This window comes from Neovison vison, chromosome 1 (assembly GCF_020171115.1).
Source record: "Neovison vison isolate M4711 chromosome 1, ASM_NN_V1, whole genome shotgun sequence".
Lineage (NCBI taxonomy): Eukaryota > Metazoa > Chordata > Mammalia > Carnivora > Mustelidae > Neogale > Neogale vison.
In genome coordinates, this window is record NC_058091.1 from 128,280,731 (window position 1) to 128,306,904 (window position 26,174).

Sequence of the window (26,174 nt, forward strand, 5' to 3'; positions counted from 1 at the left end):
TGATGTTTTCCCTCTCTGGCAGGGCTCTTCCAACTGGTCCTGTCAACTCGTTTTCTACATAAAATTTGGACTCCATAAATATGCATTTTTCTTCTGGAATACGCCTGAGGCAGGACAGTGACTGTATTTGAAAGCCCGAGGCGACTGGTCTCCCCAGAGAAGGGGAGCGCGTCCCCTCAGCTAACCCGCCTGACTGAAAGTGTACTTGTCAGAAAACCGATTCAGTTGCCTGTTGGCCCCACGTGGTTGTATATTGTTTAATCACAGAGGCCTTGGCTTTATGCCAAGCAGCGACTTGCTGTCTGCTATCTTTTGGGAAAGAAGTAAGACAAATTCATTCACGTCTGTCTCTTTTTCAGTTTCCTGGGCTAAATGAAAGCCAACGGTGTTTATGAACATCCCAAAGTGCTACAAAATATCCATCTTGGTGAAAATAAATACCGTTTATTATTTAAATAATAATACCATTATTTATTTTCCCTTGAAAAACAGCATTTTGTGAAAGAAACTCTTATCCAGACATCTACCTCAGATAATTCTAGATGTTTCAAATGGCTCCCCTTCCTGCCTCTGCTTCATAGAGTGAGAAGAGAGACTTGAGAGAGGTGAAGTTTTCTTTTCCACAGCTTCTTCTGGGAGCTGGGCTCTGGCCCTGGACTGTGAGTCTCCATGCGGGCCAGGTGTTGCTGACACCGGGAACACGAGGAGCGGAGGGAAGCACGCTTCCAGAAAGGCTGGGGGTATGTGGTAACCTCGCTCCCAAGGAATCCAAGGGACCGCAGGACCAGAGTCTGCTACCACTCTTGGTAGTAGTGTGGGTGGGTGTTTTCCTTCAGGGAGGGGATCCAGGAAGGGCAGAGTACTCCTGCCCTGCCGCCTCCCAGGATGCTGGAGGCCTCTTACCCCAAGCCCTCTGCCAAGTTGGGAAAAATTGCAAAGGAAAAATTCTTGAAGGAAATTAAAAGTACTACTCCGGTGAATGCATGAATGATGAGAATGTGAAAGAGCCCGATTGCTGGTGTGGAGAAAGTCTGAGTGGCCTGGACAGAAGGCGAAACCAGCCACATCATCCCCTTAAGCCAAAGCCTGTGCCGGACCAAGGCCCTCGCTCTCTTCAATTCTGGGAAGGTTGAGGGAGGTGAGGAAGCTGCAGAGGAAGGTCTGAAACCGCGGAGGTTGGTTCATGAGCTTTCAGGCAAGAAGCCATCTCATCACTCAGAGAGCAAGGTGAAGCAACCAGTGCTGATGGAGAAGCTGCAGCAAACCATCCAGAAGATCTGGCTAGGGTCACTGACGAAGGTGGTGACCCTAAACAGCATATTTTCAATGTAGGGGAACCAGCCAGCCTCCTACTGGAAGAAGAGGCCATCTAGGACTTTCACAGCCAGAGAGGAGAAGTCAATGCCTGACCTTAAACTTTGAAAAGATGGGCTGACTCTCTTGTTAGGGGCTGATGCATCTGGTGACTTCAAGTTGAAGCCTATGGTCATTCACTATTCCAGAAGTCCCAGGAATTATGAATTATGCTAGGTCTACTCTGCCTGTGCTCTGTAAATGGAACCACAAAGCCTGAGTGGTAGCACAGCTGTTGACAGCATGGTTTACTGAATATTTAAAGCCAACTGTCGAGACTTACTGCTCAGAAGAAAAGATTCCTTTCAAAATATTCCTGCTTATCGACAGGGTACCTGGTCACCCAGGACCTCTGATGGAGATGTCCGGTGAGATGAATGTTGTTTTCATGCCTGCTCACACAATGTCCATTCTGTGGCTAGCAGATCAAGGGGTCATTTCAACTTTCAAGTCTTATTATTTAAGAAATAGATTTCGTAAGCCTAGAGCTGCCAGAGATAGTATTCCTCTGATAGCTCTGGCCAAAGTCAACTGAAAACCTTCTGGAATGAATTCGCCATTCTACACGCCCTTCAGAACATTCCTGATTCAGGGAAAGAGGTCAAAATATCAACATGAACAGGAATTTGAAAGAAGTTCATTTCCACGCTCATGGTATGTCCTTGAGGACCTCAGGACTCCGGTGGAGGAAGGAATTGCAGATGTGGTGAAAACAGCAAAAGAACTAGAATCAAAAGTGGAGCCTGAAGATGTGGCTGAACCACTGTCATCTCATGGTACACTTGAACAGATGAGGAATTGCTTCTTATGGATGAGCAAAGACCATGGTTTCCAGAGATGGCACCTACTCCCGGGGAAGATGGCGTGAAGTCTGTTGAGATGACAACAGAGGATTTAGACCATGACGTAACTTAGTTGATCAAGCAGCAGCTTGAGAGGCTGCAAGGGGGTGAGAGGGTGGACTCCAGTTTGAAAGAAGTTCCCGTGTGGGTAAAATTCTATCAAATAGCATCGTGTGGGGGCACCTGGGTGGCTCAGTGGGTTAACCCTCTGCCTTCGGCTCAGGTCATGATCTCAGGGTCCTGGGATTAAGTCCTGCATCGGGTTCTGTGCTCAGCAGGGAGCCTGCTTCCATCTCTCTCTCTCTGCCTGCCTCTCTGCCTACTTGTGATCTCTCTGTCAAATAAACAAATAAAATCTTTAAAAAAAAAATAGCATCGTGTGCTACAGAGAATTCATTTGTGAAAGGAAGAGTCAATCAATGCGGCAAACTTCGCTAATGTCTTATTTTAAGAAATTGCCACAAGGAGGGCACCTGGGTGGCTCAGTGGGTTAAAGCCTCTGCCTTCGGCTCAGGTCATGATCCCAGGGTCCTGGGATTGAGCCCCACATTGGGCTCTCTGCTCGTTGGGGAGCCTCCTTCCTCCTCTCTCTATACCTGCTTCTCTGCCTACTTATGATCTTTGTCTGTCAAATAAATAAATAAAATCTTAAAAAAAAGAAAAAAGAAATTGCCACAGCCATCCCAACTTTCAGCAACCAACACCTTGTTTAATCGGCAGTCATTGACATGAAGGCTCATAAGACTCTCGACCAGCAAAAAGATTACTCACCGAAAGCTTCAGATGACAGTTAGCATTTTTTGGCACTAAAGTCTTTTAAATAAGGCATGTAAATTGGGTTTTTTTAAAAAAGATTTTTTTATTTATTTGAGAGAGAGAGAGTGCTGAGGGAGGAGCAGAGGAGGACAAGCAGACCCCATGCTGAGCGTGGAGCCTGACTCAGAGCTTTACCTCATGACCCTGAGATCATGACCTGAGCTACAGTCAAGAGCCGGACATCTATCTGACTGAGCCATTCAGGCACCCCTGTACGTTGGTTGTTTTAACACAATGCTATCCCACAGTTAACAGACTACAATATAAACATAACTTTTACATGCACTGGGAAACCAAAAAATTCATTTGACTGGCTTTATTGCAATATCCACTTTATTGCAGTGGTCTGGAACAGAACCTGAAATGTCTCTGAGGTATGCCTACACCTATAACAATTTAAACTTATTGAAAAAACAAAACCAAAGACCTGAGGGGGGACATGGCCCAACACGTAGAATCAGTGCTGATGGTCACGGTTCCAGCTTTCTATCTCTTGTCCATGAGACCGCAGTTCCCGGAGTAGGCCCCTCTCAGAAACCCAGGGCCCACTGGGTCTACACAGAAGTTTTGAAACCACATCCCAGCATGCTGACTGAAAGCAAGTGTGCTACCTGGCAGGGACATTTAGTACACAACCGCTCTCTCTTGCTGACCATACTGCTCACCTAGTGACCACCTAAAGCTTTCCTCACTTGGTCCATCTTAGAACTGAGGCCTCAGTTTTCAAGGCCCTGAGCCAGCAGGGCCCTTCCCCACTGTGTTAGTCTGAGAGGGTCCCAATAACAAATACCACAGACTGGGTGGTTTAAACAACAGAAACTCATTCAGTCACAGTTCTGGAGACTGGAAGTCTAAGATCAAGATGTCAACAAGGTTGGTTTCCTCTGGGGCCTCTCTTCTTGACTTATAGATGCCACCTTCTCCCTGCCGTCACATGGTCTTCCCTCTGGGTCTGCCTGTATCCTTTTTTTTTTTTTTAAAGATTTTATTTATTTATTTGAGAGAGAGACAGTGAGAGAGAACATGAGTGAGGAGAAGGTCAGAGGGAGAAGCAGACTCCCCATGGAGCTGGGAGCCCAATGTGGGACTCGATCCTGGGACTCCAGGACCATGACCTGAGCCGACCAACTGAGCCACCCAGGCACCCCCTAATTTCCTTTTTTAATAAAAACACCAGTTATATTGGCCAATACAATTTCATTTTATCTTGTTTACTTCTTTAAAAGTCTCATTTCTAAATATGAATATATTATATGATATATGATATATATGATATGATATGGGGTGGGGGTGGTTTAGGACTTCAGCGTATGAATTTTAGAAGACGTAACTCAGCCCATAACAACCAGTTCCCCCCAGCAACCTCCTGATGACCCCAGTAGTGACTTCCTTTTCATTGTCCTTATACCCCAGATGACACCCTTAACTTTAGGAAAACTCCCAAAGGTGACCCAACGGGATCTTGAGACCCGCAGTCCTGACCAGCCCAGAGTGCCTGGATAAAAACCATATACCCATTTTTCCTCCCAAACAACGTTTCAAAAGTTGCCAATAATTCTAGTTCTGGAGATGGATGGGTATGACGGTCACGTGAGTGTACTCAGTGCTGCAGAACTTTTAAACTCCAGTATGATTAAGATGGTAAATTTCATCTTATGTATACTTTACCCAAAAAATCTTTTTGAAGTGTTAGAGATGATGAAAATTTAAGACCAGGCCCGCTAGGGGCGCCTGGGTGACCCATTCAGTTAAGTGTCTTACTTTCGATTTTGGCTCAGGTTATGATCTCAGGATTGTGGGATCAAGTCCAATGTTGAGCTCTGAGCTCAGCCTAGAGTCTGCTTGAGATTCTCTCTCTCCTCCCACCCTTCCCCCTGTTCTCTCTCACTCTCTAAAATAAAAAAGAGAGAGAGAGAGAGAGAGACCCGGCCCGCTAGTTTAACACAGCAGCACAAAATGAACCAAAGGCTCCAGGCTTTTGGCCCTGCGAGCTTCCTCTTCCACTCGATTGCAGTTGCTTTTAAAAAATCGCCCAGTGCACCTGGCTGGCTCAGTAGGTAGAGCTTGAAACTTGATCTCAGGATGCTGAGCTTAAGCTCTGTGTTGGTTGTAGAGCTTACTTCAAAACAAAACAAAAAAACTTCACCCTTCCTTACAAACCTTTAGGTGTCCTGTGTTGCTTACTCCACAGCTCCCCAAATCTGCATTCAGCACCGGAGGTAGACTAGGAAGGAGCATGGCTTTGGAGTCCAGCAGTGCCTCAAAACTAGATCTGCTGAGAACCAGGCACGTGACCAGGACCAAGTTACTTCGGCTTCTCATCTGTAGAGATCACAATGTAATTGGGGTTTTATGAATACTAAACAAGGTAATGAGCGTGCTGACAAGCTAACTCTCCTTGAAAACAGAGAATTTTAAATTAATAAATGGACTTGCCAATTATTGATTCATTTAACAGCCTGAACACCACCATTCAAAGTATCAAAATTTATATGCAAGTGGCTATATGTGTAATTTGAAATTCTAACTGGCAAACTTTGCTATTCATCTGAGAGGAAATGAAAGATGCTTCTCAGATGAATAAAATGTTGTCACATAATGCCTGTTAGTTACTTTGTTGGTCCCCAGTGAACCACACTGTCTAAGATTCATGCCCTAATAGAGTCTCCCACACTGACTCAGGGTTCGGCCATGAGACTAACTTTGGTCAATGGACCATTAGCAAGTATATTAAAAATGGAACCTTGCTTAGCACTCTCACAATGAGGTTTGTCTTCTTGAAATGTTTTCTCAGAGAGCAGTCACCATGCTGTGAGAAATCCCAAGCAGTCACACAGAGGGGCCCATGGGAGGGAGGCCATTTTAGACCATCTACTCAACCCACCATCAGGTAAAACAGGCCTTCTGGTCAGCTGGCAGTGCTGTGAGAAATAATGGATTATTTTAAGCCCTTAAGTCAGGGCTGATTTGTTACCCAAGAATGGATGGCTGAAACAATTCCTTTTCTTCTTCCCAATCTCATTTTGGTAATCACACAGAAATAAGAGAATTTGTGAGAGAGAGGACGTCTTCATGTTTAAGATCTCCAGCTATGGAAGCAAGCTTAACTTATAATTTTGGTTTAACTGCTTAATTTAGCCATGTAGCCTTGGGAAGATTATTTAATTTCTCTAATCTTATCTGCAAAATGTGGGTAACACCTGCTCCAAGTGTCTTTAGTGGGCATTTACCAATAGAATGTGTATAAAAGGCTTAGCCTGCCTGAACACAGAGTAAGTGCTCAGTAAATGTCAACTACTATTATGAAATTGAATATACTGGCTGGTGCTTTTATTCTGAGAACTTTAGAACGAACCTAAAACGAAACAGGGGCAAAGTTTACCAGTTGAGAAATAGAGAGAAGCTTTAGAAGTTCAGAACGCATTATCTGCCCATAACTTTTTCCCTCAGGAATAAAGACACTGAAGCCTATTACAGGCCTATAAGAAACATCACAAATTCTGTCTGCTTACAGACCCAAGAGACTGCCCTACATTCTCAAGCCCTCCAAATCTTATCTGGGTCTCTTACCCAGAAGAGTATCAGGCAGCATGGCCTAAAAGCCAAGAGACTTACTAAGATTTACAGAATGTGCTGCCTTGAAGCTGCCAATTGTTATCTGAAATAAGAGCCAGATGTGGGTTCCTTATAAATGAAAGGGCTCCAACTTACCTCATTAGTTGAGGGAAACAAAGAAAGTCTGCAGGAACATACTTTTCAGTGTGTGCCTGTTTTTCCCTCAGAAAGAGCTCATGGATGCTAAGAGTGATAGCCCAGATTTCTGGTCCCCAAATTTCTTTACATTTCTATCTTTCTCACTGAGAAAGCCTCTTACTGAGGCTTTCCCCGCTAATGGTGCTCCAGTGATTGTGGTGGATTTCGGCAGTGCCTTCACACTTGGTTGGCTGCTGCAACCTTCTACCTGACCCTGCCCCATACGGATACTAAAAGAGGAAGAAAAAAACCCAATCCTACCGCAAGCCCAATTGCCTTTTCCGTAAGTCTTTCCTGTCCAAAAATAAGGATAGCCACTGGGGCGCCTGGATGGCTCATGGGTTAAAGCCTCTGCCTTCAGCTCAGGTCATGATCTCAGGGTCCTGGGATCGAGCCCCATATCAGGATCTCTGCTCAGCAGGGAGCCTGCTTCCCCCTTCCCTCTCTGCCTACTTGTGATCTCTGTCAAATAAATAAATAAATCTTTAAAAAAAAAATAAGGATGGTCACTCTATAAAGGCAATGCATGAACAGCTCACTCATAAATGGGGCACCAGCCTGTATTTAAGAAAATGTTTTTTTTTCTATAAATTGATGCATTCTCCTTAGTTTTCCATTCATCATTAGAGGAAAATGGCTCCTACCAAGTTCTAACCAAAGAGAGCTAGTGTCCTGTTGAGCAATGTCTTCTCAAACTGGTAAGTTAGGGCCCAGGAGGTAGGGTTGGGGGGGTTGTTGAAAGAGAATAGCTCCAAGATCAGAAAGCTCCCAAGTAGCTTTTCTCCCCAAGGGAAGAGTCCTAGCAGACATGAAATTCCATCCCTTCCAGAATGTTCACTCAACTCCTTCATGTGATAATCTATTATGTTAGCTTGAGTCAAGAGCTATCAAGATAGAGACAGCAGTCCTCCTGAATAGCTTTTCCCCAAAAGGAGAAGTCATGTCAAGTATTTGTTCTCACAGCCCTCATGAGTAACTGTTGAGTGTTAACTGGATGCTCAATAAACACTACAACAGACTAAAATAATTCATGAGGGAGTATCAGGGCTAGTTTTGTGTCAACTTGACTGGATCATTTCAGTTTCCAGACATTTGGCTAACCATTCTTTCTCGGTGTGTCTGGGAGGGTGTCTTTGAATGAAATTAGCATTTGAATCAGTGGACTCATAAAGCAGATTGCACTCCTCAGTTTGGGTGGTCCTTATCCAACCCCTTGAAGGCCCAAATAGAACATAATGGTGAGAAAGGGAGACTCTGCGATCCCTTGGCCAGATTGGTGGGCTAAGACACCTGGTCTTCCCCTGTTGGACTGGGAACTGCTGGACACCATTGGCTCTCCTAGTCCTCAGGGGTTTGGGCTGGAGTGAACTACACCACCAGCTCTCTTGGGTTTCCAGCAGACATTGGAGGACTACCCAGCCTCTGTAACCGTGAGAGCCAATTCATCACAATACATATTCATAATATATAAAAATATTTTCATTTTATAAACATACATTCTATTGGTTCCATGTCTCTGAAGAATCCAGGGAACTTTGTGGCACAGAGCTTTAGAGGCAACATGCCAGGAGGAAGAAAATGCCAACCTTGAGCAATAGAAAATAAGACAAATATTTCTTCAATTATAAAAGATGAAAATAATCATCTTTGACCTCTGGTCATTTCCTCAGAAATGGGTGGGTCACACTTGGTGTTCTGCCAAGTAACTTAATTTGATTTAGGAAGATGAATACAGCAGTAACTTTGCATCCAAAGTGTAACCTCTTCCCCTAATCTGGATTCTGAAGAATAGGCTTGCAGGGGTCCCTCAGGTCCTCAAGTCCCAAAAAATGACACTACAAGAATTTGAGCACAATCTTAGTTCCTTAAAAGGGATGCTTCTGGCATAGTTTGGTGTTTTTTGTTTTTTTTTCTTGTTTTGCTTTTTTTTTGGGGGGGGGGGTCAGTTGCTATGTTACCAGTTCCCTGCTCTAAACTTAAACTGTGTTGGTAATTTGTAGATCTTTCTTTCCTTCTCTATCTCTTTTCTTTTTTCTAGAAACCTCTTGACACTTGCTCCTTAAAGATCTACAGAAGTCTCTTTTCCTGTGCATATAAATTCATCAACTGAGTCTTTAAAAAATCCTTTTATATAAGATTTTTTATTTTTCCTCTTATATAGAAAATAGTTGAACATCATATTAACTGGCAGATGTAGTTTGAAAACACTAATCAACCTGATTATTCCAAAGAATGAACAACAGTAAATCTTATTCCCCACTTCAATTGACACCTCCTAAATTAGGTTCCTTATTACAATACTTCCTCTCAGTTGGCATGCATTCGTACAGATAATCAGAGGGACATACTGAAACAAAAACACTTCTGATTTCCTGCTTGGGTTGGTGGTTTACATCACGTAGAGGCAGAGAATGGAGCCGCTGGAAACTCATGGTGTTAACATTGTCAAGTTCAAAAGCAGCATGGAAGACTGTTCTAGGTCCACTGCTGTTCTACAGAGATTTAAGAACCAGCTCATCGGGGCACCTGGGTGGCTCAGTAGGTTAAGCCTCTGCCTTCGGCTCAGGTCATGATCTGGGGTCCTGGGATCGAGCCCTGCATCGGGCTCTCTCCTCAGCAGGGAGCCTGCTCCCCTCCTCCCCCGCCTGCCTCTCTGCCTACTTGTGATCTCTCTCTCTCTGTCAAATAAATAAATATTAAAAAAAAAAAGAATCAGCTCATCTATCTATACACACACACACACACACACACACACACACACACACACACACACACATACAAATAACCTGCTGGGGTTTGGATTGAGATGGTATTAGATCTATATTGAATCTGTATATTGGGAATATGATGTCTTAACAATATTGAATCTCTTGACCCATGAACAAGGTATATATTATTATTTAGGTCTTCTTTATCATAGCAATATTTTGTAGTTCTCATTGTACAGGCTTTTCACATTCTTTTCTCAGATTTATTTCTAAGTACATTTTTTAAGCTATTATAAGTGTGGATTTTTAATTTCCGTTTCTAATTGTTGCTACATATACAAACATGATTTTTGTATGTTGCTTTATATCTTGCAACTTTGATAAAGTCACTTTTTAGTTCTAAGAGATGCTTGTAGACTCCATTGTACATTTTTTTCCATTGTATATTTTCTACATGCCTGAAGATCAAGTCATCTGTGAATAATGGCAATTTAATTTTTTCTTTCCAATCTGAATGTCCTTTCTTTCTTGCCCAATTGTGCAGTCTCGAATTTCCTATACAACATCGGATACAGACATCCCTACTTATTCCTGATGTTAGGGGCAAAGTATGCAATCTTTTACAACTAAGTCTGATGTTAACTCTAGGGTTTTTATAGATGCCCTTTATCAAACTGGGGAAGTTCCCTTTACTCCTAGTTTGCCTGAGTTTTTCTCAGCAATAGAGGGTCAGTTTTGTCAGATGATTTTTCTATATTGAGATGATTATGTGACTGCTAAATCAAGCCTGCATTCCCAGGATAAATCCCATGATTACGATACATTATCTTTTTATTATATCATAGGATTCAATTTACTAAACTTTTCCTTAGAATTGTTGTACCTGTATTTATGTGGAATATTGCCTTGTAGCTTTCCTTGTAATAGGTTTGTCTGGCTAGGGTACCAGGATAATTTTGGTCCGAGAGTTATGACGGCCTCACAGAATGAATTGGAAACTATTGCCACTTGGATTTTTTAGAAGTTTGTGTAGATTTTTTAGAAGTTTGTGTAGAACTTCTCTTCTGAAGTTTTTGGTTAAACTCACCACTAAAGCCACCTGGGCCTGGACCTTTGTTATAATTAGGTTTTAAAACTGCAATTTCAATTTTTAAAAATATTTTGAGATAGATTTTATTAGAGATAGAAAGCAAGAGAGAGAGAGAGAGCGAGCGTGCATGCATGTGTGCAAGCCTGCACAAACAGGGGGAAGGGGCAGAAAGAGAGGGAGAAACGGACTCCCCGCTGAGCAGGGAGCTCAATGTGGGGCTCAATTGCCAGTACCCTGCAATCATGACCTGAGCCAAAAGGAGACAATCAGGTGAGTCACCAAGGAGCCCATTCAGTTTCTTTTGTAGGGCTGTTCAGGTTATCTTTTTAGTGAGGTCTGGTAATTTCTACCTTTCAAGGAATTTGTCGATTTCATCAATGATGTTGCATTTATTGGCATAAAGGTGCTCCTAATAGTCCTTTTATCTGTAGTGATGTTACTTCTCTCTTTCTCTCTCTCTCTCTCTATAAATATATAAATAATCATTCCTTGAACACTTGTCTTTCTTTTTTCCCTCACCAATCTGGCTGGAGACTTAACAATTTTATTGGTCTTCCCCCCAAAAGTGAAGCTTTTGGATTCACTGACTGTTCTCTTTGTTTTTGTCTTTGATTGTCTCTGATCTTTATTATTCCTCTTCAAGCTCTGCTTACCTTGTACTTAATTTGCTCTTCTTTTTCTAGTTTCTTAAACTGGAAACTCAGGTTACTGATTTGAGACCTTCCTTGCTAATATAGTTATTTAATACTACGAGTTTCCCTCTCAGTACTGCTTTAGTGGCAACCCATTTTTCTTATTCATTTCAAATTACTTTCTACTTTCTCTTTAGATTTCTTTGACTTGTTTCCAAATATTTAAGGATTGCCAAGGATCTCTCTGTTACTGATTTCTAACATAATTCCTCTGTGGTCAAAGAACACACTTGGTATGATGAATACCTTCAAATCTGAGATTTTTTAATGAGCCACAGTGTGGTCTATCATCATAAATATTCCACATGCATGCACTCTTGTGTTCTGCTGTTGTAGGGTGGAATGTTCTATAAATACTAACCAGGTCAAACTGGCTGTTACCACTGTTCAAACAGACTATATTTTTGTTCTGCCAACATTCTCCCTCAGTTTTAGAAAGTAGATACTAAAATTTGTCCATTTTTTCCTTGCAGTGTGATCAGCTTTTGCTATCATTCGGGGCTGCTGTCAGGTACATTCATTAACTGACCCTGTATCAGCACGACATAAGCCCTAATCCCTGTTAGTATTTTTTGCTCTGAAATCTATTTTGTTATTAATATACCCATTCCAGCTTTCTTTTGACTAGTGGTAGCATGAGGTATCTTTTTCTATCCTTTTGCTTTTAACCTACTTGTATCTTTAAAGTACCTTTCTTGAAGGCAGTGTTCTTTTAAATCCAATCTGACAATAGCTGCCTTTTAATTGGAGCATTTAGACTATTCACATTAATATTATTAATATTATTAATGGGACTATTGATATGGTTAGGTTTGAGTCTATCATCTTGCTATTTTCCATTCATCCCAATTGTCCTCTACTCTCTTTTACCTCTTTTCCTTTAATTTTTCAAATTAATCAATTCTTTATTACATTTTATCTCAGTTTCATAACTATAATTTTTAGGCCATTTTAGTGGTTTGCTTTAGGGTTTATAAACTGTAACTTATGACAGTCTACATTTAAATGATAGTATCTCATTTCAGGTACAGTACAAGAACCTTACAAAAAGTACACTTACTGTGTACTTCTTCCTTTCTATTAAGCTATTCTTGTCATCCATTTTGCTTTTACATATATTATAAAGTTAACACCACTTTTCTGTAATTTGTTTAAGCAATTATCTTTAAAGAGGTTTAAATAATAATAAATCATACATTAACCCATACTGCTACATGCTCTTCATCCCTTTGTGTAGATCTAGATTTCCATCTGGTAGCATTTTTCTTCTGCCTGAAGAACACCCTCTAATTTTTTTCGTAATGCGTATCTGCTGGTGATAAAGCCTTTTCCAAGTCTGAGAACATTTTTATTTCTTCTTATTCTTTTCTCCATGGTACCCAGAGTCTGTTAGTTATGTTATGTTAGTCAATGCACTGAACTTTCAATTATGGTGTTCCTTATTCCTAGATTTCCGCTTGGTACTTTTCTCAATCTGCTTGGCTGTTTTTACAATCATGCTCTTTTATATCCCTTATTTCTTTACACTTGATCTTAGCCAAAAGGCCGAGAAGTGGTTCTCCCTTATTTCTTTAAATATAAAACATACTTTATACTATGTCTGGTAAGTCTTAATAGCTTAGCTCTTTGTAGGCCTGCTTCTCCCATCCATCGTTTCTGCTGGCTCTTGTCTATCGATTTATGTGTGATTTCTGATTGTGAACTTATATTCCTTGAAACTATTTCTGAGTTCCTCCAAAGACAGTACATTTTGCTTCTGTTAGTCACCTGGAGGACAATAAAAACCTGATATCACTTTAAATTTCTGGTGTGAGACTTTTCTTAGACTACCTAGATTCAAACAAGCCAGCTTCAGGGGTGCTTGTGGCAAAATACACATATACATTCAGGGGACGTGGAGATGTATTCTCACAGGATAGGCGATCTTCCCTGCTATCTAGGGGGAGTGAGGGGATGACAAGGGAACACTGGAGAGGGAGGAGGCAGGCAGATGTATTCACAGTTCACTCTTACAGTAGGTCTATCTTTTTGGGTCTGAGCATCAGCAGATCTATCACCCCTCCCACCTTGGGCAGGCCCTAAGCTTTGTCTGCTATGCTACTGTCCCTTTCCCAACCCAGATGACGAAAAACAAAGTTTAACTAGGTATTTGGCAAACGTCCTAAGGGTAAAAAGTGGCCCCAGTGTCTTAATTACCTCTTTGTACTTCCACTTCCATTTAAAATTTTTTGAGACTTATTATGTAGCTCACTGATCCATTTTAAAAAATGGCTCTTGATATGTATTCCAAAAGTTTTAGTTGTCCTCAGCTGGTCCTTATCAGCCACAGTGATGGGGGAAAAAGTCTTTTAACTTGTTCTTTGTAGTACACAGTATCCAAAAACCCCTCTCTTGATCCAGAGGCAAGAGTGAGAACACATACTTAGGAACCAGCCGGCCCAAGGTCAGGTCTCAGGCTCACAAGCACTGTGACCTTGGTAGCTCATTTATACTCTGTGCTGTTGATGCAAGAAATAAAGGAGGTAATATCAGCACTTAAAGCAGGGCTGGCTCTGAGAAGTATGCTATAAGGACTTATTATTATTATGTGAACAAGTTGTAATCACACACCTGAGTAACAGCACACATCTTATCCAATGGTCCAAGAGCATCTGTTCCCTGGCTATCCTAGTCCACTCTACCATGCAGTAACCCCACACCTCTGTACTTACAGCAACAATGACCAGGCGTAATCAACTATGCGCTACTCACTGGATGTCAGTCCCAGATATACTCACAGGATGGGCCCTAAGTCAAGAGCAGAACGCTAATGAATGCTGACCTAAGAAATGCCATCATCATACTAACCTGAGTGAACACACAGTCCTTTACTATTAACAAAATCTGAAAGGAAGCACGAAGATAAACAAACATGATTTTAAGTTTTGTATTTTTCACGGTGGACAGTCATCATTCGCCCCAACAGCCATCTGAAGCCAATAGTCCTGATTGTTAAAGATCACAAAGTTGTATAAATGTTCTCCTCCTTTTCGAAAGCCATGTTCATTTTCTCTCCACGAAACAGGACTATCTGCAAAGCCTTGTACTGACAATGTAACCCAAGGAGCTAACTTGGGCTCATCAAAGTAGTGACTGAAAAAGAAAGATAACTCTTAACAAACAGGAAGGACTAGGAATGTTCACATTTTTTTTTTAACTTATTCAGGGTAAGTGATACTTCTGATGTTCCAATGAAGCTTAGACCTTAGATTTTATTTAGAATTAAGAGATACAAACTACATTCCTGATCCTATGTGGTATATTCAGTAAATGTTCACCAATTACAGAATGCACAAAACCAACTTTAGCGGTTCCTATGCTCACTGCGGACCACCACATAAGATTCAAAGAGAAAAAAAAACAAAACAAAACCACAAAGTGTATAGGAATAGTATCTTGCCATTTAATAGGGCTCTTCAGTCTCTGTTAACTTTAACAATGTAGAATAATTTATTGAATTAAAAAAAAATCTGACTTTATTATTAGGGAAAATAAAAGTATTAAACTATTAAATGAAAAAGGGTATTAGGATTAAGAAAGAAAACCCTCAAGATTTTAAAAAGTGAAGACTGTTGGGTGTTTGGGTGGCTCAGCTGGTTAAGCATCCAACTTTCGATCTCAGCTCAGGCCTTGATCTGAGGGTCATGAGTTCGAGCCTGGCGTTGGGCTTATTTAAAAAAAAAAAAAGTGAAGACTGAGAAGGCATTATGTTTGCTTCATGGTCTTTTCAATATGGGATCTGAGTTTCCTGACGTTAGATAAAATGTAGCATTTACAGAGTACCTTCTCAAATGAAAAACCCCATACTGCCTTGTTCAATCCCTGGCACCCTGGCACGTTAATGACATCTAGCACTTCACAGGATGTTAGTGCTGGAACAGATCTTAGACATGATCTGGATTAAAAAATGGTCAAGTGTTTTCAAAATAAAACATCTGCAGAACTCTAACATTTAAACAGATCATAATGTGTTCTATAGAGTACTGCTGTTTTCTTAAGTGATGTTAAAACTTCCGGAGCATGACAAGAAAAACGAATAGCCTGTTTTTCAAGCAGCTGAGTTAAACTCTGCTCACTGTCTTTTCATATGGACAAGTTCTTGGCAGCAGCATCTTCCTATTGCCAAGGATAATTACATCATTTAAGATGATAATGTTACCACACTGTGAGCCCAAGCAAGGAAAAAGGGGGTATGTGTGTGAGAGAACACTGCTTGGAACAGTAGCACCACCCCTAAAATGTCAGGTGGACACAGACAACCAAGATATAAAAGGCAAAAAGCATTCTCACCGCAACTGTTCCAAAAGGAGACAGATCTTCTCTGGAAGTATGAAACCCGTAATTGTACACAAATAAGCTTTGGCAACCACTGTGCTTGGCTGAGGACAGCAATAGGTGGATATGAAGTTATGAGGCTCGTTATTTCTGTCACACACACACACACAAAGAAAAAAAAAGAAAATACATTTACTTCTGCTGTATGATTCATTTTCAAAGTATAAGCCGCTGTGAAGAACAAGAAGCCAGCCAGAGCCCGAGCCCGCCACCCAGGAGCTGCTACGCACAGTTCTGTGTGACTGAATACGGCGCCCAGCCAGTCCAGAAGCTCGGGAGCGCTGCAGGCCGCCTCTGGCTCCCCCTGGAGTGCACTGCTCCGCAGGACCGGGCACTGCAGCTCTGTCACTGTGCTCAGGGCTATTTTTGGCTGATGCTCCTGAATTCGGTAACTGGAAAAGTGTGACATCACCGTTGATTCTTCTGTACCTTAAAACACACAAGGTCATCTGCACCCTGAAAGCAAGTTCAGTGAATCCCTGAAACTGCCCCATTCCCCCCTGAGAGTTCCAGGGAGAAGGTGAGATTAAGTAACACAGAAGGGAGTTGAGCAAAGCTGTATTCAAATTAAAATAATTTAAGTTGCTTTGGGTTCCTTGTGCCAAAGTTCTGTAAACATTCCTTTCCCTTTTCCTGGAAAAGCAAAATCCTTTCAGATTCAACCCCATATTAGTTTCAGCATTTGCTCTAATAAGAAAATTCTGACTTACTGAATAAAAAAAGCGCTTCTTGTGGCTAAATAAAATTAGTGAACTCTATAGACAGAGGAGTGTATTTGCATAATCTCTGTAAAGTTCCACAAGAGGAACTGAAAGAATCTCATTTAAGCTTATCTTTGAAAACCCAGTAATATCTAACTTATCTTCAAGGATTTTCCAACAGCCTTGGAGGACAGATATAGTGGCCCCTGGGGAGCAAAAGGCAGGCTTGCTTGTGTCCAGTGTAAAAGAAATAATCTGCTCTCCCCACCCTCCACCCCAGAGCGAAGGCCAGCAGGCTTACTGGCCAGGATAAAAGACTGGAGTTCCTGCAACTTGAGATTCCTCTGCTGTAACACAGCCCACAGCATGTGTGGTATCCCCTGGCCCACTGTGTCACCCTGTGGGTTGTGGGACCTGGTGCGTTAGTGTGAGTGGAGATTCTGGCCAGGGCCACTACTGTGAGTAATTAAATCCCAGGTCTTGTGCCTTCTGCCAGCATCCATGAGACCTTGCAGGCTAATACTTAGCTTACAAGTGAGGAAAATCTCGGACTTTCCCCAGTTTTTGACAAGCCCTTAGAATAATTGGTGCATTAGGAACCCAGAGCTCTCCAGAACTGAAAGCACACATGGTCCTCAATGAAGACTTTGTGCAACTGAAATGTCCATCAGTCTGTCCTGTATCTCTACCCTAAGGAGGAGATGCCCTGAAGCATTATAGACTGAGGACTCAGGCTAGCAGTCTGGAGCACCCAGTGACCAGAAACGTCCCACGAAGAGCGGATGGACAGGCATATTTCCCAAACTGACCTACATGCCTCCCTGTCCTCCAAAACCGAGTATGACACCATCACAACTATGATGCTCTAACTCCTTACAATCTTTTGATGGACCAAAGCTACACTCTAAAAGGAGCAAGGCACATGGCAGTTGTCAGTACGTCACCACATCTGGTGACCAAACACCCCACTAAATTTCATGTTCGAATCAATTCCAAGTGACAACAAATTTCATTTGACATTTAATGGTATGCCTGACTCTGACCCTAAAATAATCAACAGTTTGTGTTTATAATTTGTGCTATTTTAAAACATACCACCCAAGGCTGTTTGAGGTAAGGTGCAGGAAGGGAGGGGAGAAACAGTAAAGAAGTTAGCCGCATCAACACATAACCCAGGGAGATGGAGGAAGATGGCTGCCTGCCTAGATCATCCCAAGCTACGGCTCCCGGGGATGCCAGAGGGCCAGAAGCAGCTTCCCGAATAATATTTATGCACATATGTACCCAATATCCTAGACCACAGGGATGAATCACAATTCAATTCTCCATTATTCCCCTTTAATTAACAATTAGATTTCCAAATCACTGTTCTGTTCCATATTTTTCCATACCTGTATGATGCCAAGCCAAAAGAAAATCAAATTTCAATGGCTTCTTTTCTTTGAAGGACCAAGATATTCTTTCATACTTCTTAGAATTCAGGTTAAAGGATAAATCCATCAAATCAATGGAAACAACTTAAAAAATGGAAAGAGAAATAAACAGTTCATTCATATATACACAGCCTACACTGTGGAAAAAGGGCTGTAATCAAAAGCATCCGAATTTTTGGAAATTTTACAAATAGCAAAAATTATTTTGTTTGTGCAGTCCTTTGGTTTACGAAATCAAAACACTGCCTCTCCTGGGCATTTCTAGCTGTTTTAAGTTCATACTTTTCTGAGGTCAAAGCCCAAGGGCAGAGGTCCCTGGAAGGTCAACCCTAATCTACCTATGGTTGTGACAGCTTCAGTCGTTCATGTTCAAGCTGGACACGATCAGCAGAACCGTAGCTCTTCACTCACAGGGGTATCTCTACTAGTATTCATAAAAACTTGACAAAAGTAAATTCTTTATTAAGAATAAGCTGTAGGGATGCCTGGGTGGCTCAGTTGGTTAAGCAGCTGCCTTCGGCTCAGGTCATGATCCCAGCGTCCTGGGATCGAGTCCCACATCAGGCTCCTTGCTTGGCGGGGAGCCTGCTTCTCCCTCTGCCTCTGCCTGCCTGTGCTTGCTCTTGCTTCTCTCTCTATGACAAATAAAATCTTTAAAAAAAAAAAAAAAGAATAAGCTGTAGACTCTTATCTTGGGTTCATTACTTTGATTTTTAACCCCCCAAATATATGAATTTAATGGACCATTCCAATTCTGTGATCCGTATTAGAGGCAGCCCACAGCCAAAGAGAAACAGAAGAGCGATCTTATTCCTTCCAAAGCTCAACCGAGAGCCCCATGGGGCAGAAGTTCTAAAGACAAGAAAAGGCCATATTCCTTCTGAACAAAGAGAAGAGCGGCAATTCAAACATTTAAATTTAAATTGCTACAGGAAGATTACTGACTTGTTGGAAACTGATAGGAGCATAATACTTACTAAATTTCATGACTTTTCTGCCAGAATACTTAGATGGACGACCTTGAAGACCAGTTTCTTCATAAGTATCTTTATCCAGTGATAAAATTAATTTCCCTGTAAATCAAATAATCCTCATAAAAGAGATAATAAGGTATGACGTATTCTCTTACTAAAAGAAAGCAAAGTCAATCGAGCCATTAAATATGAGGATAATAAACTGCACACAAGAATCGTCTTTACGATACAGGGAGATTACTTATACATACATCCTATTTATGTACAAGAATATTTTTAACATATTATACATACAAGGATATTATTTATGACAGTGAAAACAGAAATTATCTAAATTTTTATTAAAGAACAAATAGTTAAACAAACCATGGTATACCTCTTCACTAGAATAGCTTCAAAGTATTAAAAAAAGTCAGTCAGAACTATTTGCCCTGATATGGAAAGATGTCTGTGACATATTAAGAAAACAGAAAATTGAGAAACGGTGTAGTACAATGTGATTTATGTTTAAAAAAAAAACAAAAACCCAGAGGCACCTGGGTGGCTCAGTGGGGTAAGGCTCTGCCTTTGGCTCAGGTCATGATTTCAGGATCCTAGCCAGGCATCAGGCTCTCTGCTCAGCAGGGAGCCTGCTTCCCCCCCACTCCCTGCCTGCCTCTCTGCCTACTTGTGATCTCTCTCTCTCTGTGTCAAATAAATAAAATCTTTGAAAAAAAAAATAAGCTTTATGTGTGTTTTTAAATTTTTAGAAAATGTCAAGAAAAATAAAAACCAACCTGTTAAAAACAGTTCATTCTAAGAAGGGGTGTGAGTGAATCATCTGGAGATTTGACTTTTTAAATTTTTTTTTTAAACAGTATTTCTTTTAAAATTAAAGAAAGAAAAAATGAGTGTTGTTACCGTTTGGCAGGAGGGCAACAGTATTATCTTCATCAATATTTGTATTGTATGTTAGTGCATAGAATGAACCTGTAAGAGAAAGCCCAGACAAGAAATTAAGAAAGAAAGAAAAAAAAAAAAAATCACACCTGCAAAAAGTTAGTGGCTTCTCTTCACCTGATAACGTATCTTCCAGGTGAGTAAGGGTCAATATCCACCACGGCTCCATCTCCCTCAATAAACCTAAAACCTGGGGCGTCTGGGTGGCTCAGATGGTTAAGTGCCTGCCTTTGGCTCAGGTCGTGATCCCAGGGCCCCGGGATCAAGCTCCATGTTGGGCTCTCTGCTCAGTGGGGAGGCTGCTTCTCCCTCTCCCCGCTCGTGTTCTCGCTCTCAAATGAATAAATAACATCTATAAATAAATAAATAACCCTAAAACCTGCCAAGGCTGAGCTGGAGGACACAGAGGCCACCCTCCAGCTAGTTCATACCGCCACCCAGGGCCTATTTGTGCCAGGTGACTACCATCAAGCAGGAAATGGACTCGGGGTGCAGTGTGTGTCTCTGGGGGTCTAGCAGAGAGGCACAAAGCAGAATACTAGGTGAGTGCACGCGCCTGAGAGGAAGACTTCCAGGTAAAGATTCAAAATGTGCCATGACCTCGTGTGAGGTTAGGAAAGCCACTCAGTCTCGGTGAACCTCAGTTTTCCTCATCTGTAAAATGGGGATCACAGGCCTAACTCACAGAGCTGTTGCAAGAGTTCAACTGGTTAAGACATGTGAAAGGGTTCCTAACAGCCAGAGGCCGCATTATTAACAAAGTAGCACCCAACTTCAAAACAGATGAAAGGAATGAAGTTGACGGGACCAAAGACAACACGGCCAGCTGCCCCCGAAAGAGAGGGACTGCAAGTAACTGGATTGTTCACAGCTCCCTGCAGAAGACGAACGTGGGGCCTACAGCAAGAGAAGGGGCGTGCTTACTTTTAAGTTTAGTGACTTACGTAGTGAGGGGGGAAATCCCTAAAGACAGTCTGAAATAGAGTTTCAAACAAGTGCTCCCTAGGAAACAAGGGGAACAAAGCAAGCAACCCAGCAGATACGAATGGAAATGGGGTGAGCAGAGAGCGTCAGAGCCACAAACGAAGCAGGAGACAGGGCACCATAAGGAGCACACCGCCTGGTGACCAGCTGCTATGACAGCATCAGGAGATGAACCTTTCCAGACAGCTGAGTGGGGACTGCTGGGAACACAGCCGTCTTGTGGCCACGCACTGGACAGCCGTGTATGCAAACACAGCTTCCAAGGCTCTCTCCTCTCCCTGAATCCTTGTTTTAAGACGAGGGATACCTTTAAGTTACAACCTCCCTGAGCCACACTCATGGGCAAGTGTTATCAGAAAGCACCACTTAAAGAGAGCGGGAGAGGGCACCTGGGTGGCTCAGTGGGTTAGAGCCTCTGCCTTCAGCTCAGGTCATGATCTCAGGGTCCTGGGATGGAGCCCTGCATCGGGCTCTCTGCTTGGTGATGAGCCTGCTTCCTCCTCTCTCTCTCTCTGCCTGCCTCTCTGCCTACTTGTGATCTCTGTCTGTCAAATATATAAATAAAATCTTAAAAAAATAAAAATAAAAATAAAGAGAGCAGGAGAGAAAGTAGGGGGAGGATACTGAGGGAGGGCGAATGATGCCTACACTTGACCACACAGACTATCTCTAGGGAGCCCTACTTGGAGCCCTAGGATCGTGATGTGATCTGACTATACTTCTTCCTCACCTTACCACATTCAGAGACACGACAAGGTTTTTCTTACCTTTCTTCACAAAGGAGTGGATGAATTCGTGTGTAATTAACTCATGCAGAGGTAAGTTCTTCACAAAGTAATAAGGTCCAGTTTCCATGACTAGATTTTTCAGTTCTTTTGACAGTATCCCACATTCAGGAATCAGAAATGAAACCTATTGGAATGTGTAACATAAGCCAGTCTTATTTTCATGTAGACCAGGCTCCAGCTTTTAAGGATGCTATAACAAATGAAGGCTGTGAAGTTTCCCCCACAGGTTTCTATAAAACTTTTCTTTTTTTAAGATTTTATTTCTTTATTTGACAGAGATCACAAGCAGGCAGAGAGGCAAGCAGAGAGTGAAGAGAAGGAAGGAGACTCCCCGCTGAGCAGAAAGCCCAATAGGGTGCTTGATCCCAGGACCCTGAGATCATGACCTGAGCTGAAGGCAGAGGCTTTAACCCACTAAGCCACCCAGGCGCCCCTCTATAAGACTTTTAAGTTGATTTACCAGTCTCAGGAAAAGAGAAATCTGACAATTCATGTTCTGTATTCAAACATTATAGGAAAGCTAAAGAAGCAAAAAATAAAAAAAATTTTAAAATAATTTAAAAATTAATGGAAAGCTCTTGTTTGCACTTCACCTTTTGCAAATAAACCATATGTTTTATATCCTGTCCACTGCTCTAAAATTGACTTTTAGGGAAATACGGTATAATGGAATGTCCTTAGATTTGTTTAACCTGGTACCAGGCTGAAATCAAAGGGACTGTCCCTTAGGGCACAAGGAAATCAGGGACAGCAAGAGGCTCCTCGGACGCAGAAGTGGTCGGTGCTGTTTCTATTTTCTCGACAGAAAAATTCAACAGATCAGCGTGGGCAAGATAAGATACACACCAGACTGCTGCCTGGGATGAGCTTTCCATCTAAAGCAAAGATGTTAAACCTGAACGGTTTCCAGGGTTACCCACGTGCTCCCCGCCTTGCAAAGCACTCTCCGGAAGCTCACACACCAGTCTGTTCTGAGGTACCCGCGTCCCCACCTGCGCCTCTGAGAAACTGCCACGCCAGTCAGGCTTGGGTGGAGGGAGATGGGGCTGATGAATCTCAGGTGTAAGAGGCTTACACCGTCTCCAGGTTGAGTTTTGGGAGACCTCGCCACTTCAGTGGGCCGGTGAAACCGAGCCATAGGAGACTTGACTGCCGTCTGGTTATTCTCCTCTTCTCTCGCCGGATGGTAGATTATTAACCTCACCGGCGCCTCAGCTTACACCAAGCGCCCCCACGAGGACGCCACTTTGACGAAGCACCGGCCGACGTCAGCTCCCGGCAAAGCTCTGAAGTTGCGCTTGCAAGCAGGGCCACCGCCGCGCATTTCTACCAAAGCTGCCGAGCTGGCGCGCTTCGGCTGGGAACCACAGAAGACAGCAGGCGAAGTGGAAACTTTGCCAGCCCTAAACCTAGCTCCCCTAAATGGTTTAGGAAAGCACGTGCTTCCGGGGTCTCTGCTGGCAAGACGCTCCCACGAGGAGAGAAAGAATCAAGGGGGGGGGCACCGAGTCCGGCTCCGATTTTCCGCCGACCCGCGGGTCCACGTCGCACCCATCACTCGCTCTATAACTCCCAGGGTCGGCCCCCACTTCTCACTTCCCAACCGGAAAAGCGCTCCACCAGCGGCAGGATCAAAGTCACAGCAGCGGTTTGGTATCCGCCGGAGGCTCGCCGCCCAGCCCCTCCCCACAGAGGAGAGGACCTGCCCCCGCCCCCGGCGCATCCTGGGAGTTGTAGTCCTGCAGCTCCGCAAGCGACCAGCTCGGAGCAGTGACGAGATTACAATTCCCAATATGCCTGGCGAGGAGCCCCGCCCCACTGAGCGGGGAGGGCGGGCCCGCGGCTCCACCGAACGGGACCTTCCCCAAACCTCTCCAGCTCCCGGAGATGAAGCGATGCATGAGAGGCCCACAGAGGCCGAACTCACCCTGTAGTTGTGATAGTGCGTCTCCACAAGATGCCGGTGGCGCGACTTGTCATGGCCGAAGTTGGATTTCTCGCAGACCAGCAAGTGCCGGGGGACTTCTCGCAGCCGGCGCAGAGTGGCCATGCTCTCTCCCTGGCTCCGGCTCTGGGCGAGCTCGGCGCGCCCCTCCCCGCCCCTCGTCCCGCCCCTCGTCCCGCCCCGCGAGCATGCGCAGTGCGGCCGCGCCGAGCAGTTTGAGGTGGCCCGGGCTCTTGCTCTGGCCAGAGGTGAGGCGAGCCTTTGGTTTAGAAGCGGTAGCAGAAGCCTGCCATCGGTACCTGAAACCGCATATTCATTACCTAAAATGGAAATACCTGGCACCTGGAAACCTGGAACTTGCCTTTTCAAACCCATCTTTCTCGCCTTGCCCTCCCTTGCTGCTGTCTCTTGCAGTAAATCCTTCTTCTGGTCCTTCCCAAAAGAGTAAGGAACTCTGTGCAGGAAGAGAATACAGTTTCTGTTGTCCGCCCTACAAGGACTAAGGCTCCTTCGGAACCACTTTAAGATCCCTTCTTAAAAGTCCCATCCGAACGGTTACTGGGGGTTGCAGTGAGAATTCATTTTTCCATAATTTTTCTGATCAGGGACTGCGTTAGTGCGTGCATCTCAAACTGGAGTGTGCACAGACCCAGTTCTGGGCAGCATGGATGCGAAACAGCAGACTGTAGCACAACTTTCTGGAACACCAATTTAACTATAAGAGTTGAAATAACCAAAGTTAAGTAATTTATAAGGTAAGCATTTAAGAATTTTTTTTTTAAGAATTTATTTATTTATTTGACAGAGAGAGATCACAAGTAGACAGAAAGGCAGGCAGAGAGTGAGAGAGAGGGGAGCAGTCTCCCTGCTGAGCAGAGAGCCCGACGCGGGACTCGATCCTAGGACCCCGAGATCATGACCCAAGCCGAAGGCAGTGGCTTAACCCACTGAGCCACCCAGGCACCCTGCATTTAAGAATTTTAAACTGAGTTGGGGCGCCTGGGTGGCTCAGTGGGTTAAGCCGCTGCCTTCGGCTCAGGTCATGATCCCAGGATCCTGGGATCGAGTCCCGCATCGGGATCTCTGCTCAGCGGGGAGCCTGCTTCCTCCTCTCTCTCTCTGCCTGCCTCTCTGCCTACTTGTGATCTCTCTCTGTCAAATAAATAAATAAATTCTTTAAAAAAAAAAAAAAAAGAATTTTAAACTGAGACAAGGCTGGGAAGTCTTCTGCCAGGTAATGTCAGTCACCTGTGCCTGGAATGTCAGCCTTTCTCTGAGAAAACTAAGAAAAACATATTTCCCGTTATTTTAAATGGGAAAAATTATAAGAAGTAGGTCAATTGAAAATTTCTTCCGATTTTCTAAATCACAGTATGGTATCTAGATATGTTACAGCTGTCATATTAGGATATAAAATGCTAAAACATTACTCCTTGGTAACCTCAACCTGAAGTAGCAGTGGCCTCTCTTAGATGATCATCAGATGTGTACACCTTTGCTAATACTCCAAATTTTGGAAAGTGACTGGTGTGATTTTATGGCCTACTGATTGCATTTGGAACCAATGTAAAGGTTTTCTTGCAAGCCATTTCATTTAAAGTGTTTTATTAAGGGAGCACCTGGGTGGCTCAGTGGGTTGAGCCTCTGCCTTCGGCTCAGGTTATGATCTCAGGGTCCTGGGATCGAGTCCTGCATCAGGCTCTCTGCTCAGCAGGGAGCCTGCTTCCCTCCTCTCTCTCTCTCTCTCTGCCTGCTTGTGATCTCTCTGTCAAATAAATAAAATCTTTAAAAAAATGTTTTATTAAATAGTTCTGAAAACTCAATATAAATTATATCAGCTGAAAACACACAGGTGACCAGCCACTAGACAGTTTGGGCATTTCTAACTCAAGTGTCTTCAAGGGAGAACAGTACTTGAGGATATGTTCTGGGGTCGGGTGTGCCTGTATTATGAAACAGAAGGCAAAAATCTCATTTATTTTAAAGACTAACGCTGTAACTTCAAGTAAATTTGGGACTTAAGACCTTTCAGCCTACCCCCACGGTGTTTTGGAGTTCTGTGTGTAATGAACCATTCATTTCTCCTTGCCTGCTGGGTCATTTCTATCAGTATACACACATGCCTTAATGTTGTGCATTAAGCAGAACACCTCTTTTGTCCCTGAATTCCTCTTCATTCTCATCATTGTGTTTCTCTGCTCAATTAGAGCCTCCTCTCTGCACATTGTCTCCTGAGCCCATTCTGTTCCAGCTTTCCTCTGCACTACTTCACTGACTTGACTTTTCCCAAGGTCACCAATGATTTCCATTTTTGCCAAATTTGAGGCCAAGTTTCTGTTCTTATCTCTGTCTTTTAGATGCACTTGATACAGATGATACAGTTGAATGCTTCTTCCTTTGTATTAACTATATCTTCTTTTTTCTGTATTCTTATACTCCAGTGCTCTGGCATCTGGGGCCTCACTGACCAGGGTGAGGCTGCCCCTTCCAGGGTTAGCTAATTCCTAAAGATAGCAAATCACTTGTGCAGTGAGCATGCCTTTCATTCGCAAACCAACTAATCTGGAGTTGACACCCTGAGATACCTCTTCTGTGAATTGTCACACTCTTCCCCTGTCCTAATAACCCCAGGGCCGGGTACTAGATAACTGGGGATAGTCTACATTCCAAAGCCTACAGAAATTCTTCAAATCAGCCAATCCTAAACAGACCTGCCTCACCCATCCCTTCCCATAATAAAAGCTTTGAGGGATACCCTCCCCTCACTCCCCCTGCCTCCTGA

At 43.2% G+C, this 26,174-nt stretch overlaps 1 protein-coding gene across 5 annotated transcripts; it reads right to left on the reverse strand.

Annotated features, from left to right (window-relative positions):
* Positions 1-14,166: 14,166 nt before the first annotated feature.
* On the reverse strand, positions 14,167-23,524 carry RPP40 (ribonuclease P/MRP subunit p40). 5 transcript variants are annotated; one of them, XM_044258266.1, is made up of 8 exons: positions 23,375-23,524; positions 21,427-21,571; positions 19,637-19,705; positions 18,740-18,835; positions 17,721-17,846; positions 15,859-16,051; positions 15,584-15,718; positions 14,167-14,386 (listed from the first exon to the last, which is right to left on the reverse strand). In XM_044258266.1, the coding sequence occupies exons 1-8, from the start codon at positions 23,495-23,497 to the stop codon at positions 14,188-14,190; spliced, it is 1,086 nt and encodes a 361-aa protein (XP_044114201.1). In that variant the 5' UTR covers positions 23,498-23,524; the 3' UTR covers positions 14,167-14,187. The 5 variants fall into 5 exon arrangements, with proteins under 5 accessions (XP_044114201.1, XP_044114193.1, XP_044114208.1 ...); XM_044258258.1 differs by having other exon boundaries at positions 15,859-16,057; XM_044258273.1 differs by lacking the exon at positions 23,375-23,524 and adding an exon at positions 22,523-23,071 and having other exon boundaries at positions 15,859-16,057.
* Positions 23,525-26,174: the final 2,650 nt, after the last annotated feature.

Bases quoted from the DNA above. Each gene is read 5' to 3' on its own strand.
- RPP40 (XM_044258258.1), bottom strand. From the start codon at position 23,497: ATGGCCACTCTGCGCCGGCTGCGAGAAGTCCCCCGGCACTTGCTGGTC. The intron at 17,847-18,739 runs GTAAGTATTATG...CCATTTTTTAAG, and splicing joins CAGAAAAGTCATGAAATTTA to TTGTTTCCATTGATTTGATG. The intron at 15,719-15,858 runs GTGCGTAGCAGC...TGTGTGTGACAG, and splicing joins GTATTCAGTCACACAGAACT to AAATAACGAGCCTCATAACT.